Source organism: Myxine glutinosa, chromosome 2, assembly GCF_964187855.1.
Source record: "Myxine glutinosa chromosome 2, kmMyxGlut1.1, whole genome shotgun sequence".
Taxonomy (NCBI): domain Eukaryota; kingdom Metazoa; phylum Chordata; class Myxini; order Myxiniformes; family Myxinidae; genus Myxine; species Myxine glutinosa.
In genome coordinates, this window is record NC_136262.1 from 9,680,653 (window position 1) to 9,700,238 (window position 19,586).

Consider the following 19,586-nt stretch of genomic DNA (forward strand, 5'->3'; position numbering starts at 1 on the left):
CATAGCACGTGCTACTCAATGTTCCTAGGCCTGCCGGAGGTGTAGTTGGCGGCAGCCATCATCGGTGGTGTCCTGGCCTGGTTTCCTTTTGCCTGTGCTCTTCCGAAGTCCTCGTCAGGGAAGGGAATTATTTAATGTTGCGCTAAGGGCCTGTCTCAATGTCTACAGGTGTGCATTGCTATAAGGGACAAAGGTTTGATGACCGGGTGTGACACACAGGGGAGTTATTCTTAATCCCTACTCTATCTAACACTCGAACATCCTGGTATGTCCACAGGTATACTTCTTAACCGACAAACCGCCTAACAGAAATTACAAGGTAGATTCCCTATCGCGACAGTCGAATACCTACCTATACAGATCTACCTGGCTCTAGATATTGCTTTACCCCCAGACATAACAATATAAAAGAAAGTTTTTGTTTGTTTGTTTGTCTGCACGCACTAATCTCCTGAACGGGGAAAGATAGGAGGAAACGTCTGAAACAAAAAATGTCGGGACAGGCCCCAGGAAGGTTATAGGCTATGTGGCGAGGCCGGTCGAGGCCGCCACGGCAGGGCTGGGCCCATTTCGCAATAAATCTTCTTCTTCTTTAAAAATTCTCTTGAAGTACAACTTATGCACTTAATAGGAATATCTGACTGATTGCAACACATGCTTTCAAAATTCTCTCTCGCGGGGCCCGGCAGAAGAAAGAACAAGGAATCGTTGAGCACTAACTGATACTGGGCTCGCGTCAGATCTATGTACAGAAGATTAAATTCATTCAAAAAGAACCCGGGCAACGCCGGGTGCATTCAGCTAGTACATGATATATGGGGAAATGTTATTAATTTATATTTATATTTATATATCATCCATTGGGAACTGTTCTTAATTGATGTATGATCTATTGGGAACTGTTATTACTATATATAAGTTCAAAACACACCTGGTCACAAGTGTGCCGCACTGACCGGGTCCTCAGTCGAGGTCCTCAGCATTATCCCGTTTCGGCCCTTCAACCTCGATACGGTCAGCTAAGGTGGGCCAGCAGGGGCACATACACATCCACATGCAGCAACTACACCTGGATGCATACATACCCCCACCCCCTATTCAATATATGATTCAATATATGATCCAATATATGATCTATTGAGAACTGTTATTAATTTATAATTATATATGATATATTGGGAACTGTTATTAATTGATATATGATCTATGGGGAATTCATTTATATATGATGTATAAAATAAAAAAAACTTATTCATTTATATTTATACATCTATTGGGAACTGTTATTAATTGATATATGATCGACTGCGAACTGTTATGAAATATATATATATATATATGATCTATTGGGAACTGTTATTAATTGATGTATGATCTATTGGGAACTGTTATTGATTGATATATGATCCATTGGGAACTATTATTAATTGATATATGATCTATTGAGAACTGTTATTAATTGATGTATGATCTATTGGAAACTGTAATTAATTCATATATGATATATGGGGAACTATTAATTCATATATAATGTATTGAGAGCTGTTATTAATTGATTTTTGATCTATGGGGAACTGTCATTAATTTATATATGATATTTGGGGAACTGTTATTAATTTATATATGATCTATTGGGAACTGTTATTTGATATATGATCTATTGGGAACTGTTATTAATTTATATATGACATATAGAGAACTGTTATTAATTGATATATGATCAACTGAGAACTGTTATTAATTTATATATGATCTATTGGGAACTGTTATTAATTGATGTATGATCTATGGGGAACTGTTATTAATTGATATGTGATCTATGCAGAACTGTTATTGATGGATATATGATCTATTGACAACTGTTATTAATCGATATATGATCTATGGGGAACTGCTATTAATTAATATTAATATATGATATATTGGGAACTGTTATTAATTGATATATGATCTATGGGGAACTGCTATTAATTTATATTTATATATGATCTATTGGGAACTGTTATTAATTGATATATGACCTATTGTGAACTGTTATTAATTTATATATGATCTATTGAGAACTGTTATTAATTGATGTATGATCTACTGAGAACTGTTTTCAGGCAATCATATGATGACGCACACTTCTGATAAGTTTGCTCATATCGGCTTGGGAGATATGGTTCTATTTTTCCTGCAGGATGAAGGACAACTCTCGGACATAGTCAAGCCGTGGGGCTGGACTCGATGGGGTTAAGAGGGCCATCAAAGGCCATGATAAACAAATGATTTTGTTAGGGAGGTTAGGGAAATAGAGGTTAGGGAAAATGTTTGCATTAGGAAAATACCCACAGAAAGAGAGTGACACACATTCACGATTATATAATTATATTTGGTAGTTTTACACAAAACCTATTGTCCAAAAGTAGTAAGCTAACATTTCTCGAGTATTTCTGCTCATGACGTGTTGTGAAGCAAAATGCAACTTCGGAAAAGTTTTAACAAAATAAAACTTACTTGCTCTTAATATTGTTTGTGACGTGAGAAGCGAGGATGAGTTTCCTGTGAAGACCTCGCCCCACGATGGACTTCACAACTTTCTTTTCTCGATCCATATTACTACTGTTATCATCATTCTGTGCACAAAATGAACCGCGGCCCACTTGGATAATCAAGATTTTAAACCAACCACAAGCTCAACAACAAGCAAAACAGCCATCCTTGCACACTTTGTTAGCTGATGGAAGCTCTTTGAACCTCGGATACCCCCACGTACTGATTGAACAGCTTTCAGAAGTTCACATTTATATTTTAAAAAAACAAACAAAAAAAAACTTAAAGCAGGACACCATTAATGCAAGGGTGCTAAAAACACAAAAACCTTCAATGGTATAAGCATAGGTAGAAAATAAATAACTAGAACGGCACTCTGACGTCACGATCTCGACCGATATTCATCCACCGACATCATTACATCATATTATATACTTATGCATTATTATTATATACAATATTATATACAATATTATTATATACATATTATATACAGTCATTTTGGGTCTTCAAGGTCTTTTGGGTCCTTTGGGTAAAATAACCACCTTTAGAGGCCATTTTTCCCCGCAAAGCGGGGGTTGGCCTTTTTCGGGAACCGTGGTTGTTGTTTTTTGGTCCTCTTTTTGAAGCAATGTTTTACGGCCGGATGCCCTTCCTGACGCCAACCCTTTTTGCCGCCTTTAACGACAAACAGGGAATTACCAGTGAACTGGTACTCAATTAGCCGACCTCGGAAGGATGACAGGCTGAGTCAACCCCCCTGGCGTTAATTCAGCGATCGACCGGGATTCGAACCCAGGATCCTAGGATCCTAAGCCGGCACCCTAGCCGCTAGCCCAACTAGCCCAACTGGGTCCTTTGGGTCTTTAAGGATATTTTGGGTTTTCAGGGTCTTTGTATTTTGGGTCTATGCAGTCTTTAAGGGTATTCTTCAGGGTCTTCAGATCTCTGTCTTCAGGGTGTTTTGGGTCTTCAGGGTGTTTTGGGTCTTCAGGGTGTTTTGGGTCTTCAGGGTGTTTTGGGTTTTTCAGGGTGTTTTGGTTCCTCTGAGTCTTTAAGGATATTTGGGGTATTTTGGGCCTTTCAGATATTTTGTGTTTTGGGTCTTCGGGGTATTTTGGGTCTTCAGGGTCCTTTGGGTCTTTAAGGATATTTTGGGTATTCAGGGTCTTTGTGGTATTTAAGGGTATTTTGGGTCTTCAGGGGTCTTGGTGGTCTTAAGGGTCATGGGGGACTTAAAGGGTTGTTAAAGGTCTGAGGGTCTCAGCAGTCTAAATAGGCCATCAGCCAGACCCCCAAAATAGGGTTCATTGGTACCAAAATGAGGGAGTAAGCCTAATATTGATTTTTGGATAGGTCTTTACCCCTAGAATATGAAAATATGTGATAGCAAATTCAACCATGTAGCTAAATGGGTGTTATCACCTCATTTTCAAAATGGCCGCCAAAATGCATGTTTTTCTATTAAAAACACCATGTTTCATATTCTTGTAGGAATTTGTAACAAATAGCATTGCGTTTTGAGATGTTTAAGACTTTACAACTCTCTTAAAGTATGAAATACATCATCTGAACTTTAATCCAAGAAGATAGAATCCAATATGGCGCCCAATTTCACAAAATGGCTGCCATCATAGCAACAACTTTATGCACAAAATATGCACGAAAATAACTGGCATTCAGTAGATTTGCAAGTATACACATGGAAAAAAGTATCGCACCACCACGTATTTTCGACATAGTGGAAATGTATCAATGAATTTTTGCACCTTTTCGTTGCGGTGTAGGGTAATCTTGTGCAACATTTTGTCCAGATGTTGGAACGCAATGAAGAGAACAAAATTGGGTGACACATTCCTGTTTAATGTGATTGTAACAAGGCCATTCGCAAAAGGGCGTTTTTGGTCCAAAATCATGCTTGACAAAAGTTTCAGTGTAAACCAATAATGCAACATGTTACAGGGGCCAAAAACTAAAGTTTGGCGCCAAATCAATAGATGACCATCAATAGCCTCTGTAAGCACCGCCACAGTCAATATCGAGTGTAACCACCATTAGCTTGAATCACTGCCACAACACGTCTTCTCATTGATTGAACGAGACGTTGAATCTGGCGCTGTGGCAGTCTGTTCCATTCTTCATGCAAAGCCTGCTCAAGTTCATGCAAGTTCTGTACAGGAGGTTCCCTCCGACGTACTCGGATACCCAGAAAATCCCATACATGCTCGATTGGGTTAAGATCTGGGGTTCTTGCTGGCCATGGTAGTGTGGTGACTGCTTCTTGCTGAAGGAAATCAATAACTGCACGGGCTAGTTGTCATTATTCTGGAGAGGCTGGGGACCCACACGTGCACCAGCTACATATACTTCTAGCTCTTCGGACTCCATATTAAGGGTCCTCTTCTTGAGTTTCTTAGCTGGTGGAAGATTTGGTTTGGGAGGAGGAAGCGGTTCATAGATCTTGGATTGCACTGCTATTCCATTCACGCGATGTGATGTTCCCTTGCCTGTTAGTGTTTCTTCAAGTCTGTCTATGTTATCCCACGCCAACTGCGTATGGATATGAGGTTTGATGGATGTTGGAAGAGCAACTTGCTGGTTGAGTTCTGTTGCTAACTTTTCAACACACAGGGCTGTGTCATTCTCTTCTAGCTGGTCATAAGACACTCCATGTCCGAACTTGTTCAGTGTGCGTATGATCTCGATGTTGCCAGTGAGAGTTTTAACTGCGTACGAAAGCATCATATGTTTTGGTGGTTGGTGCTTTCCACGTGTCACAGCATATATCATGTCCTGACTAAATGACTGGACCAGGGTGGTTATCCTAGATGATTGAACCTTACTTGTCGGGTCTCCAGTTAGCAGCCCAATGAGAAACCGCTCCAGCTCATATGGAATAGGTGTTACATCCTCAGCATCTGATGGATGGTATGGCCAGGGTGTGGGTTTCATGTCGTCTTTGATTTTTGTACGAATTGTCGCTGATGTTTGATCTATGATCTTGTTGGAGTCTTTCACTTTGTTTTTCCATATTTTGAGTTCCCTTTGCAGACATTGATTTTGCAAGACAGCATCTTCCAATGATACATTGTCTGGTACCATCACCAACTTTCCCTTGTCATCTGGAAATATCTTCACCGAACTCCCCAGCTCATATTCAAGCGTTCTATGAACATGTTTCTTTGTGGACTGCGTTAGACAATCAATCCCATCAGACAGCATGTATTCTTCTAATTTAGCAGTGAGTGACATGACTGGTATGATGGTCTTGTTTGGGATTACGTCTGTTCTGATATAGGTGAGAAGTTTTGCATATGCGTCTTTCTCGATCCTCTGATACTGTGCAAAATCATCTGTGTCATCGGGTCCATCTGCACTTTCAACCTCAGGCTGTATACTTCTCTGTTGTAATTCCTGTAGCATGAGAAATGGTAACACGCTTCTGCTGCCACAATATCTCTACTGGTAAGCGCTATCATATCCTTGTCATTTTTCTTTATTGCACATTCTCTCAATCTTTCATCTGCTCTGAGTTGAACAACTTGTGAAAGTTTTTCACGTGTATGAGACCCCTTCACATACTTGTCTCTGCGACAGAAGATGCACTCCGTATCATACACTCTTTTCTCTACTGATGATCTCCTACATGGCCTTTTGGGAGTGCTGCTACCTCCTGCTTCAGATTCAGTGTCTTCATTGGCTTTCCTCTTTAGCATGTTTAAATCTCGTTTCATGGTGAACAGGCTCCTACATTTTCAGTGGTAGAATATTTCTGGCACTTCATTGCCCTCAAGCCCCTCGGCAATATTGATGATATGTTCATGGTTCCTAACCTTAGCCGCTTCCAGTAATGTCAACCAAGATGTGTAGTTTTGTGGGCTCACCAGATGATCATCGTCATCCGATCTTGTCATGTGTATAACGCATTCTTTGCTTTCTGTGGCGCTGTTCATTTTGGAAAATTAGTAGACATCACTTGGTGTGTACTATTATTTCTATTCTAATCGTATAGCATCTACTTTCTATCTACTCCGTTGCTCGTTGCTCCGACCACCGTTCCTACAGAAAAAAAAGGAAACAAAACAACAACAACGTTAAATTTTGTATGTAAAGTGGCGGCCATTTTGAAAATGGGTGATAACACACATTTAGGCTACATCGTTGAATTTGCTATCACATATTTTCTTATTCTAGAGGTAAAAACCTTGTCAAAAATCATTATTAGCCTTACTCCCTCAATTTGGTGCCGGTTGACCCCCTAGCTGATAGCCTAAAAGTGTCAAAAGGTATATTCCAACAATAGGTAATCAAGAGTTTGCGGACTGTGTTTTGGGTGTTAATCACCTCCGCCACAAAAGGTGGATGGTGGTTATGTTTTCACCCTTGTTTGTTACTTGCCGGAAAGGATTTCGGCAAGTATGTTGGTTGGTTGATTAGTTGGTTGGTTTGTCTGTGTTGTCTGTTTGTGCGCAGTACTACGTCTACATCGTTGCACATAGAATCGCCAAACTTTACACACATTTGTCTTGCCCTGGAATAGACTGTGCCCAATTTTTAACTCTCTAGGCCAAAGGCCTCCATGATGACGTCATAATTCGATAATTCGACAAGTACAAAACTTCATCCAATCAAGATGCAATTTCTTGAGCGCCATGTCGGCATAAACTGGTGGAAAAAAATTAATAATGATGACGTCATCGGTCACGTGGTTCAGCCGCCATCTTGGAAAAACCGAAAAACTTTGCACCTCTATATCTCTGAAAGTGCTGAATATAAAAAATTGAGACATGACTCATTGTAAAGAACTCTCCATGGGGAATAAAATATGTTAATGAAGATGTCATAGGTGCCTCCATTATGACATCATAATTTGACAAGTACAACATTTCATTCGATCAAGATGAAATTTCTTGAGCATAATCTAGGAATAAATTAGTTCAGAAAACAAATGACGTCATCGGTCACGTGGTTCGGCCGCCATCTATCTATAATTCCAGTAATCTCTGTCTGTCTGTCTGTACGTCTGTACGTTTGTCTGTGACCGCTGTTTCTCGACAACCACGGGTCCGATATACTTTTAACTTGCCAGGTATATTGCTGGGGACCCGAGGATGTGCCTTTTCAAGGTTTCATATTAATCGGACAATTACTTACCGAGCTATGTCCAAAAAACGATTCAACCAATCAGAGAGCAGCGAACGATCGCGTGTGCCGAACGTGGAGGACACACTCTGCCTCGGATGGCACATTTGAGAGCGTATTCATTTATTTCACGTTTGCAAACTATGTTGGCGTTAAACTATGTTTTAAAACTAATAAAACCGAATTTGCGATTCATTCGCTTTCCTGCGCGTTTGTGCACGCGATGGCGATTTCTTTACCAAACTCCGGAAGCCGTTCGCTTTGGACCAAACCATTGCATGTAAATAGAGGGGGGGGATTGTCACCGTACTCGCAAGCCGTTCGCTTTGGACCAAACCATTTCATGTAAATAGAGGGGGGGGATATAATTTTAGATATAGATATAGTACGGGCAATGCCCTAGTGTTTTTAATTCCGGCAAGTCCTCGGTCTCTGACCGATTTTTCATCTGTTTGTCTGTCCGTTTGTGAACAAAATATCTCAAAAGGTTGTGGACAAATTTGAACGAAATTTGGCAGAGAGGTAGCATATGTGACAAGGACGAAATGATTAGATTTTGGTGAAGATCCGGATTCGGATACTAGAATCTTTAAAGTGATTCTTCACAATTGGGAGATAGGGCTAAAACCAACATATAAGCAGGATATCTCAAAAAGTTATGGATGGATTTGGACGAAACTTGTTGGACAGGTTGTGTGTGAGACAAGGAGGAATCGATTCAATTTTGGTGAAGATCCGGATCTGGATTGGGCTAGTATAATTTTTTAAAAGTGATTCTTGACCATTGAGTGATATGGCCAAAAAGATATATGGCAGGATATCTCGAACGGATTTCGACGGCGGATTTGGATTTGGACGAGTTGTGGATGGATTTGGACGAAACTGGGTGTGTGTGAAAAGGAACTGTGTGTGTGAAAAGGACTAATCGTTTCGATTTTGGTGAAGATCTGAATATGGATTCGGTTAAAATATTTATTTAATTTTTAAGTGATTCTTCACTATTGAGAGAATGGGTGAAAAGTGATATGTAACATGATATTTAAAAAAGTTATGGACGAGTTATGAATAAACTTGGTGGATGAGTTGGTTCAGTGACAAGAACGAGAATTAGATTTTGCTTCAGGTCCGAAACCAGATCCGGCCGATCAGTGGGATAGAAAACGTAAACTGTTCACCAGGCGCAGGCGGAGGTATGCTCTTGACTGAGTGCCGTTCTAGTTTTATTTGAAGAAGACGTTTTGGTCACAAATAAACATACAAACTTACAAACATCACCATATACGTTTGCTCTATTATAATAAGATTGTACCAAGTTCAACTTGTATCCTTTCAGCCGTTCTTAAGTTATCTCCGTAATGAAAACCTATCATGGACACACATACCAGATGGATGGGCAGCTGGACAGACAACCTGAAAACATAATGCCTCTCATGCCTTCGTCAGCCGAGACATACAAATAGAAATAGAGGTTAGGGGAAGGAACAACAACAACACAACATGCATTTTAAAGGCCATTTTCCCTACTAGAGCAGGGGTTGCGGTCCCCATGACAATCTTCTCCATTTTGCCCTATTTTCTGCATCTCTCCTTGTAAACCCCCTTGCCCGCATTTCTTCTTCCATCATCTTTAGCCAAGTCTTTCTCGGTCTTCCCTGTCCTCCACTTCCTTCTACATTCATTTCCATCACTCTTCTTAACCAGTCACTTTCATCCTTCCTCAACACATGACCAAACCATCTCAACCTGTTCCTCTTCACAGCATCAATCACAGGCTCTATTTCCATCATCTTTCGCAATTCATCATTTGTCTTCCTCTCTCTCAACGATACTCCGCACATCCGTCGAACCATTCGCATTTCCACCCTTTCCAACCTTCGTTGCTGCTCTACGCTCATTACCCATGTCTCGCTCCCATAAATCACAACACTTCTCACACATGCAGCATACACCTTTCCCTTCAGCTTCAACGACACTCCCCTCATCATCAGCACGCCACTCAGTTCCCGAAACTTCTTCCATGCACATCTCTCGAGCAACCGTTGCCGAGTCTGATCCACCTTCTCCATTCAGCATGTCTCCGAGGTAGCAAAATGTTTTCACACCTTCCAGCTTCATGCCGTCTCCAAGATCGAACTCAACATTTCCTCCATCTGCACCTCCCTCTGTGCACACCTTACATTTGAATGTAGCTGCCACACTGGTTAACGACCCTCTTAGACCACTACATTTTTGATGAACCCACTCAGCGCACATTGTACATTGAATGGAGTTCACTCCGACACCCTTCCTACACACAGCACAGGGCCACTTCCCAGTTCTTTCCACCTCTCCACATGCTTTACCACTTGCCATCACCTTCGTCTTTCCGATATTCACCTTCAGACCTTTTGTCTCCATACATTCCTTCCACTTGTTCATCTTTTCCTTCAGTCCATCCATACTTTCCGCAATCAACACCAGATCATCTGCATACAACAACTCAAAAGGTAAACCCTCCTTTACGTTCTGAGCCAGCACCTCCATCACAGCTACAAATAGTAGTGGACTTAGTACCGACCCCTGATGCACTCCCACCTTCACCTCAAACTCACCACTGTTCCCGTCCTTCGTCCTTACAGCTGTGCGCGCTCTTTTGTACATTGCCATCACTACTCTGATCAACCATTCCCATCAACCATCAATGGTTGATGATCTGATCAACCATCAAGGTTAGGGGAAGGAAGAAAGAAAAAAAATAAAATAAAAGGGAAGAAAAACAAAGGCTGATGAAGATAAATGAGTTTTACAGCCCCTATAGATCATATGCATAATTAATCTACCAACCACTCACAAGGAAGGCTGGTTTCCGATGTGAGGAGTGAGATTTCAGTGAGAGATCTGCACAGGGCATTACGATAGACCACCGCACAAACATTCCAGGATTTTGGGAGAGCGAGCACCAAATACACAGTAATACAGTTATAAATATTACAATATACAGTATAAATGCAGTAATAAATATTACAATATACAGTATAAATGCAGTAATAAATATTACAATATACAGTATAAATGCAGTAATAAATATTACAATATACAGTATAAATGCAGTAATAAATATTACAATATACAGTATAAATACAGTAATAAATATTACAATATACAGTATAAATGCAGTAATAAATATTACAATATACAGTATAAATACAGTAATAAATATTATAATATTCAGTATAAATGCAGTAATAAATCTTACAATATACAGTATAAATACAGTAATAAATATTATAATATACAGTATAAATACAGTAATAAATATTACAATATACAGTATAAATGCAGTAATAAATATTACAATATACAGTATAAATACAGTAATAAATATTACAATATACAGTATAAATGCAGGATATAGTAATAAATAAAAAAACACATCGACTGGTTTATTACTTTAAAGTGGGGAAAAGGTCATTTTCTAATTTAAATAATCCACAGCGCTGATTGTTTGAACTTTTCCGTCAAGATCAATATTGTAACAATTGCAATATTGAAGTGCAACTTTAATCTGATGATCGTATTTATTAGAGAGAAACTTACTGCAATTGTAACAATTGCAATAACAATTGTAACAATAACAATTGTAACAATAACAATTGTAACAATAATATTGTAACAATTGCAATATTGAAGTGCAACTTTAATGTGATGATCGTATTTATTAGAGAGAAACTTTAATGTGATGATCGTATTGATTACAAAATGAATGAATGAATGATCGTTTTTAAGGCCATTTTCCCTGCAAGAGCAGGGGTTAGCCTTGCGGGCCCCATGACAATCATGGTTCCCTGTTTGAGGCAATGTTTTTATGGCCGGATGCCCTTCCTGACACCAACCCTGAGTTGCCTCTTACGATGCGCAGGGATACGGTGTACCTATTCTAAATCGGGGTACACACCGGGATCATTCATCCCAGCAAGCTGGTACTCAATTTACCGACCTCGGAAGGATGACAGGCTGAGTGAATCCCCCTGGCGTTAATTTAGCGATCGACTGATTACAGATAAACTTTAATGTGATGATCTTATTGATTACAGATAAACTTTAATGTGATGATCTTATTGATTATAGAGAAACTTTAATGTGATGATCGTATTGATTACAGAGAAACTTTAATGTGATGATCGTATTGATTACAGAGAAACTTTAATGTGATGATCTTATTGATTACAGATAAACTTGAATGTGATGATCGTATTGATTACAGATAAACTTGAATGTGATGATCGTATTGATTACAGATAAACTTGAATGTGATGATCGTATTGATTACAGAGAAACTTTAATGTGATGATCGTATTGATTACAGAGAAACTTTAATGTGATGATCTTATTGATTACAGAGAAACTTTAATGTGATGATCGTATTGATTACAGATAAACTTTAATGTGATGATCTTATTGATTACAGATAAACTTTAATGTGATTATCGTGTTGATTACAGAGAAACTTTAATGTGATGATCATATTGATTTGAGAGAAACTTTAATGTGATGATCTTATTGATTTGAGAGAAACTTTAATGTGATGATCATATTGATTTGAGAGAAACTTTAATGTGATGATCGTATTGATTTGAGAGAAACTTTAATGTGATGATCTTATTGATTAGAGAGAAACTTTAATGTGATGATCTTATTGATTAGAGAGAAACTTTAATGTGATGATCGTATTGATTTGAGAGAAACTTTAATGTGATGATCGTATTGATTTGAGAGAAACTTTAATGTGATGATCTTATTGATTAGAGAGAAACTTTAATGTGATGATCATATTGATTTGAGAGAAACTTTAATGTGATGATCGTATTGATTTGAGAGAAACTTTAATGTGATGATCGTATTGATTTGAGAGAAACTTTAACGTGATGATCATATTGATTTGAGAGAAATGAACAGTATTTTAATTTCGGTGTATGTAAGATTCACTTTAAGTACTTAACAATGCAGCACATCACGTGCTTTTCCTGGGCTCCGATGTACGGTGTGGTTTTGTTACCTACATCGTGTAAAGGAGCGAGATGTTTTGTTGACTGGTTAAAGACACGTCTCATGGAGTCTTCTCATGGTTGGGGTTGGCAAATGTGGCGAGTATACCAAACATCCCTCAAAAATGTTGCCATGTCTGGTTTAGCGACGTCAAAAAAGGCGATTTGGTAAAAATGGAGAGAGTAGTAAAATCAGCTGGAAAGATCGTCAGAGAAAAAAGATCGAATAAGTGTAATTTCTAATGAACGAGGGATAACATATTTTGTTATTTTACAATTACTCAGCCAATCCATGTAGTTTCGTTTTCTTGACCAATTTCTTAAATAATCTGTCAATGGGAAATTCCAAAATCTTTCTTGAATCTTGGTGTTGCCAAAGGTAAGAATCTTCTCCATGATGAATATCAATTTTTAAAACCTTCAAACCTGCTATCCTGACAATGCTTTTAAACACTTCTCCCACTCATTAACTGCTTTACAAATAGTCACATGACGGCAAGACATCACTACCGTGCAATCTTTGTTAACGTATCGACATCACGGCCCTACCCTGGGACCCGCGGCTATGCAGCACTCGGCGAGACGAAGCCAGAGACGTGGGTTGCTGTGGTAGACCTGAACGGCTTCAACGAGGCATTCAAAAGCAACCAGAGGCCGGCCAGTCTGCAACAGTAGCACGCCGCAGTTGTGCAGGACCTCGTAGTGACAGTCGGCAAGCAGCGTGCACAATGGGCGGCCCGGAAGCTTTTCATCTGAAATTGACGTACATGGACAACATAAGGTATGAGCACCCAATAACAAATATCACCTGATATCCCAAACCAAAAAATAATAGTGAAAACAACTGTACATAAAGTCGTAAGCAATTTTGTCATAACCTGACAGGTATGCAAAATGCAAATGAAGTGCATTCTTCGGATTGCCCAAACCTTGTTCAATCTGTGCTGCAAGCTGGTTGGTCGCATAGTCGTTCTCTTGCAGTGCCCGTCTGAAGTAAAATGAGCTCATATGTAGCTTGCCCATTGCATGGTGCACACAACCCAGGTTGTTCCAGAACATGCAGGGCACACATTCACCTGCAGAGTCAAAAGCACAACAACAAAAGGTTATGCAACCTTACATCAACTACATAGTGGCAATAGATTTATTAGGTCAGCAAGCAAGGTGGAAATTGTAATCCCTCGCCCCATACGCAAGGGTTTGAAATGGATCTCACGATTCCAATGCAGATTATAAACAGTCGGATCTGTGCTTCACAGGCTGGATGTTGCATCATAAAGTGCGCCGTCCCTCCGATGACCATCGAGCTGGGCACCCCATCTGCTAGCATTAGCTAGTGGATGTTAAAGAGCCCACATTGTCTTTCAGGAAGAGGAGACTAGTTAATGTCGTCACCCTGAACAAATTCCAAATTCCGGCTCTGATCAGATGTGAATTCCTAATTCATCGAAATGTGACATTATTGGTAGTGGGTGAATATTGTACTTTTGCAGGCCACTGTATATGCACCCTCCCTTCCCCCCTCCGTATCCCTCCACCCGTATCATCATTCATCAATGGACAATCGTCTTGACAGAGCGTCGGTGCTGCTGGAGAGGTTTCTTGACATGGGTTATGCGGGGTGGTTTGCCATTGCCTTCACGGGTCAGAAGTTGGAATATGACCAAGATGCCGGTGATGCCATTGAGCTGTAGTCTGTGTACAGTATTATGTGTAAAGGTCATAGACTTCAGCTATGAACTACCTCTCTGATAGATCATCATCATTTCCCGAGTAGCACGTAGCTACTTGTTTGCATTGCTCAGGACCACTTCTGTGCCACTGCTGCAGTGTCCCCTGTAGGTTAAAGCAGGAATATGCATTAGGTCTAGGGTGCTGGCAGTAACTCAGCTGAAACAAGTTTAAATGTCGACAGAAGATGTCATACAATTAAATATTAACTTTCGCAAAGGACACCATTGGAACTCGAACATCCACCAACTAATGTCAGCAGACGGGACGCCAAGTTTAATGACTATCCGAGGAACGGAACACACATTGATGAATCACCATGCCTGTGAAACCGGGATGAAAGTTTACAGCTGGATCTGGATTCAAACCCATGCTTGACAGCTCGGAGGGGATAAACTACCTGTATGCATCATCCAAAACACGCAATCCCATACCGCCCACCTCCCCTCTTGTGCACATGTACTAAACAGATCGTCTCTAGACTCGTCACAATAATACAATAGAACTAGAAAGGCACTCGGTAGAGCGCATACCTCCGCCAGGCTGAGCAGTTTACGTTTTGGATCCCACTCATAGGCCGGACCTGAACCAAAATATAATCGGCTTGTTCTCGTCACCCAACCAATTCACGCACAAAGTTGTCATAACTCGTCCACAACTTTTGAAACATCATGGTATATCGTTTTTGGCCCCATTTCTCAATGGTGATTTAAAAAAATATTCTTTTCAGGTATCACTTAATTATTTTTTTATTTTTTATCGTATCCAGATCTTCACCAAAATATAAATAAATTCGTCCTTGTCTCACTCCCAACCAGTGCACAAAGTTTCATCCAAACTTGTCCACAACTTTTTGAGATATCCTGTTGACAGACAAACTGAAAAACAGACACGGGTGAAAACATTCTGCCAGCGACCCTCTTCTGGTGAAACTGCCAAGACTCTCTGCTCACCTTCACTCTATTTCATTCCTCTTTTTTCCCACCTCTGGACCAAACCCCACACCCTCTTCAATCCCATCCCACTCCTCCCTCCAGGTTTTCAAAACAGGTGTCCACCACCATCTCATATCTTCCCCAATCCAAAACCTTCATCTTTTCTACCCCTGTTAATCCATCCCAAACCCACTTCCTTCAAATTCCCTGTTTTCTTTCCTGAAATCCCCTGCAGTGTCCACCTTGTTTATTCCTTGTACCCCACCCCAGCCCTCTCCCTTCCACAGATCTCAATGTCACTGTCCCCTACTGTTGTTGTGCTTCCCTCTCTGTCCCCTCTTGCCTCCCACACCCTTTGTCATATGCTACATGTGTTAGCTCTCATACGAACCTCGACCAAGTGTATAAAAATAAAAATAAACACCATAACCTCCATCCACCTTTGGTGGTGGAGGTAAAGAGGGCACGCGAACAAGATTTGACAAATAATGGATGGCCATGCATAAGAGTGCGCACCAGTTTTCATAAAGCCAGGGTGATCGGCAATATTCGCACTGTTCAGAAGCTTCACGGCCTTACGGTAATTGCCCCGCTGGAATTCGAAATTGCTTTTTAGGAACAGTGACGAAATCGACTGTGGGAAGAAGAAGAAAAAAAAGGAAAAAAGATCAGACGCACAAAATCTCCGATTTGGAAACAACACTGTGATGAATACCAAAATAAGTTACAAAAAGGTTGTTGAAGAGAACTGTATTTACATACATTTCCTGACGTGTTCATTACAGATTTGATCTCCCGCTTGCAGGCCTTCAAAGACTTCATCTGTAGATATGAACGAACCTTGTACTGAAGACGTACATGCACAAAGACAACCCTGTGAGTGACCACACTTCAAAATAATGACCAACTATCAGCAGGTAGATTATGCACAATTCCTTACCCTGGATCTCTACAAGGAATGAAAAAAAGGGATAAGACTAACGATTTCATGTGGAGAGTAATGAAGAAAACAACAAAACAACAACTGAACAAGAAAACATAATATGCTTTGGCACCATCATTTCTGTTTCCCCCACCTTTCCCTCATGGTCTCTTTTAGTATGGATATTTATTTCAGGTAATTAGCTTCTGCGGCGCGTTTGATGAGGTTTTTGTGGCCGCCTGTCTCCTCTTCTGTTTTATAAACTCCAAAGAACGCCCAAGGATGGCGTCCTCTAGCACCTGGTTCAGGTTTTTAACACCCGTCCTGGACTAGATAGGCTTCCCAAGGAGCCATATCAAATGCTTCCTCGTCGCCCCAATGCATTTTTACCCGAACAGGAATATTGTCCGCATTGAAAGTGTTGGGGGTGAGCCGAATGTCCGTGCACGCCAATTCCCCTTTGACTGCGGAATTCTCTCTTGCAGTCCACCCACATGGCCCCTCCCTTGAGCCCCCCAGTGGTTCTCATATGACCATAGTACACTCATTATGCCTAAATAGGCACTCTCTAGTCTAGCGGGTATTCAACTATGGGAATGGAGGGCACTCCAGACAAGTAGCAAACCTGATCATGACTTAGCAATGCCCAGCAGAGATAAGGAGCCCCAACTCTCACCACGTGGAGGGGGTGATCCTAGCCTTTGCCTTTGTCCCTATTCATGTTCAACCAGGACAACGAGTAGCTTGTGAATCTATCGGAGATGTTTAGACCAATCACTTAACTGCTCAGTCATTCCCAAGGCAAAAAGACCAGGAGATTTACGTTCAGTTATATAACTTAGCTTTCTTTATTTGATTCACACTTTATAAACTTCATGAGCAACATTGGAGCTTTGGTTTTTTGCTGATGGAAATCCTCTCCTACCGAGACCACATGGTTAGACAGCGTCTGTTCACTCAAGAAAAGGTGATGGCTCGCACCGACTGACGCTGCTTTTCAGGAACCCTTTCAAAAGCACGTTGTAACCTGTAGGCCCCCGAGAAAATTGTATTGTGGGAATTGGGAAACACTGCTGCCTCAAGTATGACTAAAGGGATTATTGTTTTTGTTTCAGATGAAGTTTTCCTTGCCAGTTGAGTAGGGGGTTTGTTTTGGACTCTGCTCACTTTGCCAGTGTGCACCCTCTTGATACTCTTGCAAATAAAATTCAATGGAAGATTTCTCAGTTCTTAAAAAGAAAAAAAGAATTGTTAATGCTTTGTTTAAGAGGACTGGATGTACAGTACATGCATTTCCTGACGTTCCTTGGCATAAATATGGCACCATTTTGTCTCAAGTGTTAATGATTTCTTTGGAAATGAAAGAAAAATGTGAAGCAAGTAATGTCTTTCAGGAGAAGGGCCTTGGGCCCAGGCTTGTTCCTCATCTCCACAAACAATCTCTCAGATGCTCGATAAAGCCCATTCTTCCTTTTTGCAGATAACTCCACATTGGGATGTTGAGCACTCAATCCCACTAACAGGCACGCAACAGTTGCATCACTATATGATGACCTTTAACAATGGAAAATATCAGTTTCAACAAGTCGCTACGAAAGGACCATGGAACAAAACCATATATTGATTTCTACTGTCAGCCACAAGAATAGGGTTACTTTCTTGAACTTCTAGACCTCAATCAGCCATGACCTCTCTTGGATCAACCATATAGTAAAGCTGGCCGCCAAAGGCAGCTGCAGACTGAGCAACCTCCGTTGATCAAAGTATTTCCTTTGGAAAATCAGAGCAGTTCACAGGCTAAAAGCCTTTGTTGACAGCTACATGGAGGATTTCTCTCCCCTATGAGAGGGCACCTCAGCATCACATCAGTCTGAATGAATGAATGAATGAATGATCGTTTTAAGGCCATTTTTCCCCGCTACAGCGGGGGTTAGCCTTGCGGGCTCCATGGCAATCATGGTTCCCTTTTTGAGACAATGTTATTATGGCCGGATGCCCTTCCTGACACCAATCTTGAGTCGCCTCTTACCATGCGCAAGGATACGGTGTACCTATTCTAAATTGGGGTACACACTGGGATCATTCATCCCAGCAAGCTGGTACTCAATTTGCCGACCTCGGAAGGATGACAGGCTGAGTCAACCCCCCTGGCGTTAATTCAGTGATCAACCAGGATTCAAACTCAGGATCCTAGGATCCCAAGCCCACGCTCTAGCCGCTAAGCTAACACCAGGCTAGTCTCTTCTGGATTTTTATGGAATCGAAAACTCTCATCATTATTGGAATATCCCACAATGATGCTGAATCCCAAAGATTATTGCTATCACAATGCAGACAGGTCGGTCTACAATTTTTTTTTTTTTTTTTGCTGCATCTCCTTCGGTCTAGCCCACTCTTTTCCTAACCCTCCAAATATCTCCAGAACCTCCAGGATGCACGTGCTTCCTCATTTGTTCCTTCCTGGTTAAATTGCAAATAAAAATAAAAATCTGGTTTTAAGATCGCCTCCACCTCTGGTCCTCTCTTCCCCAACCTCTAAGAGACAGACGGGTCAAATCGCTCTTCCCTCCAGAGCTTATACCAAACTGTGTACCAACATCTGTTTTCATCCCCTGCCAATACAACAGACCTTACCGTGCCCCCTCCCCCCAAATAACCCAACCCTTTCATTGGCAGGTTACTGTGTTTCTCCCATTCTCATTCATTCTCTTCCTTGTTGTATGCAAATGTTGCCCCACTAACAGCATGTTGCTTTTTTAACCATGTGCTGCTCTTCCATGAACCAAAATTTTATGCATGAAGACTAAAGAGAGAGTTCATCGAACACATTACCCCATGTTGTCTTGAGAAACAAGGACATGGAAGAGCGAGGTCTATAAGCGGCAAATTTGATTGGTTGAGATGACGTAAAATGCTGTAATATTTGGTCCAATTACTGCTCAGTGGAAGGGTTTTGAAAATGTTAAAAAGGAGATTTGTGTTCCACAGTGCTCAATAATGTAATTAAATTTATATAAAACTAGAACACCACTCACGCATACTCCCACCGTGGGTTTAGTTGGAATAATATGTTTTGTTTAACATCCCCTATCCCCAAAATAATAAATGAAAAAGAAAGTAGGCCCTAACTGTCAGAGAATGTATTTTGATATATCTCGGAATTGGAGGAGAAAAACATCATTTAAGAATAAGAATAAAAGCTTTCATGCAGTAAAACAGAAAAAAAAAATCCCCAAAAAAATTCCTGGATCCGGAATAATATCCTGAGCTTCACCAAAAACTAATCAATTCTTCCTT

At 40.5% G+C, this 19,586-nt stretch overlaps 1 protein-coding gene across 3 annotated transcripts in view; it reads right to left on the reverse strand.

Moving 5' to 3' along the window:
- Nucleotides 1-19,586, reverse strand: part of CNOT10 (CCR4-NOT transcription complex subunit 10) — a 160,285-nt gene that overhangs the window by 59,705 nt on the left and 80,994 nt on the right. For all 3 annotated transcript variants that reach the window (XM_068108758.2, XM_068108756.2, XM_068108757.2), the window contains exons 7-11: nucleotides 16,130-16,213; nucleotides 15,884-16,001; nucleotides 13,631-13,777; nucleotides 13,251-13,453; nucleotides 2,500-2,618 (exon numbers count right to left, since the gene is read on the reverse strand). In XM_068108758.2, the coding sequence (XP_067964859.2) occupies nucleotides 2,500-2,618; nucleotides 13,251-13,453; nucleotides 13,631-13,777; nucleotides 15,884-16,001; nucleotides 16,130-16,213 (671 nt within the window). The remainder of the gene's footprint in view (nucleotides 1-2,499; nucleotides 2,619-13,250; nucleotides 13,454-13,630; nucleotides 13,778-15,883; nucleotides 16,002-16,129; nucleotides 16,214-19,586) is intronic.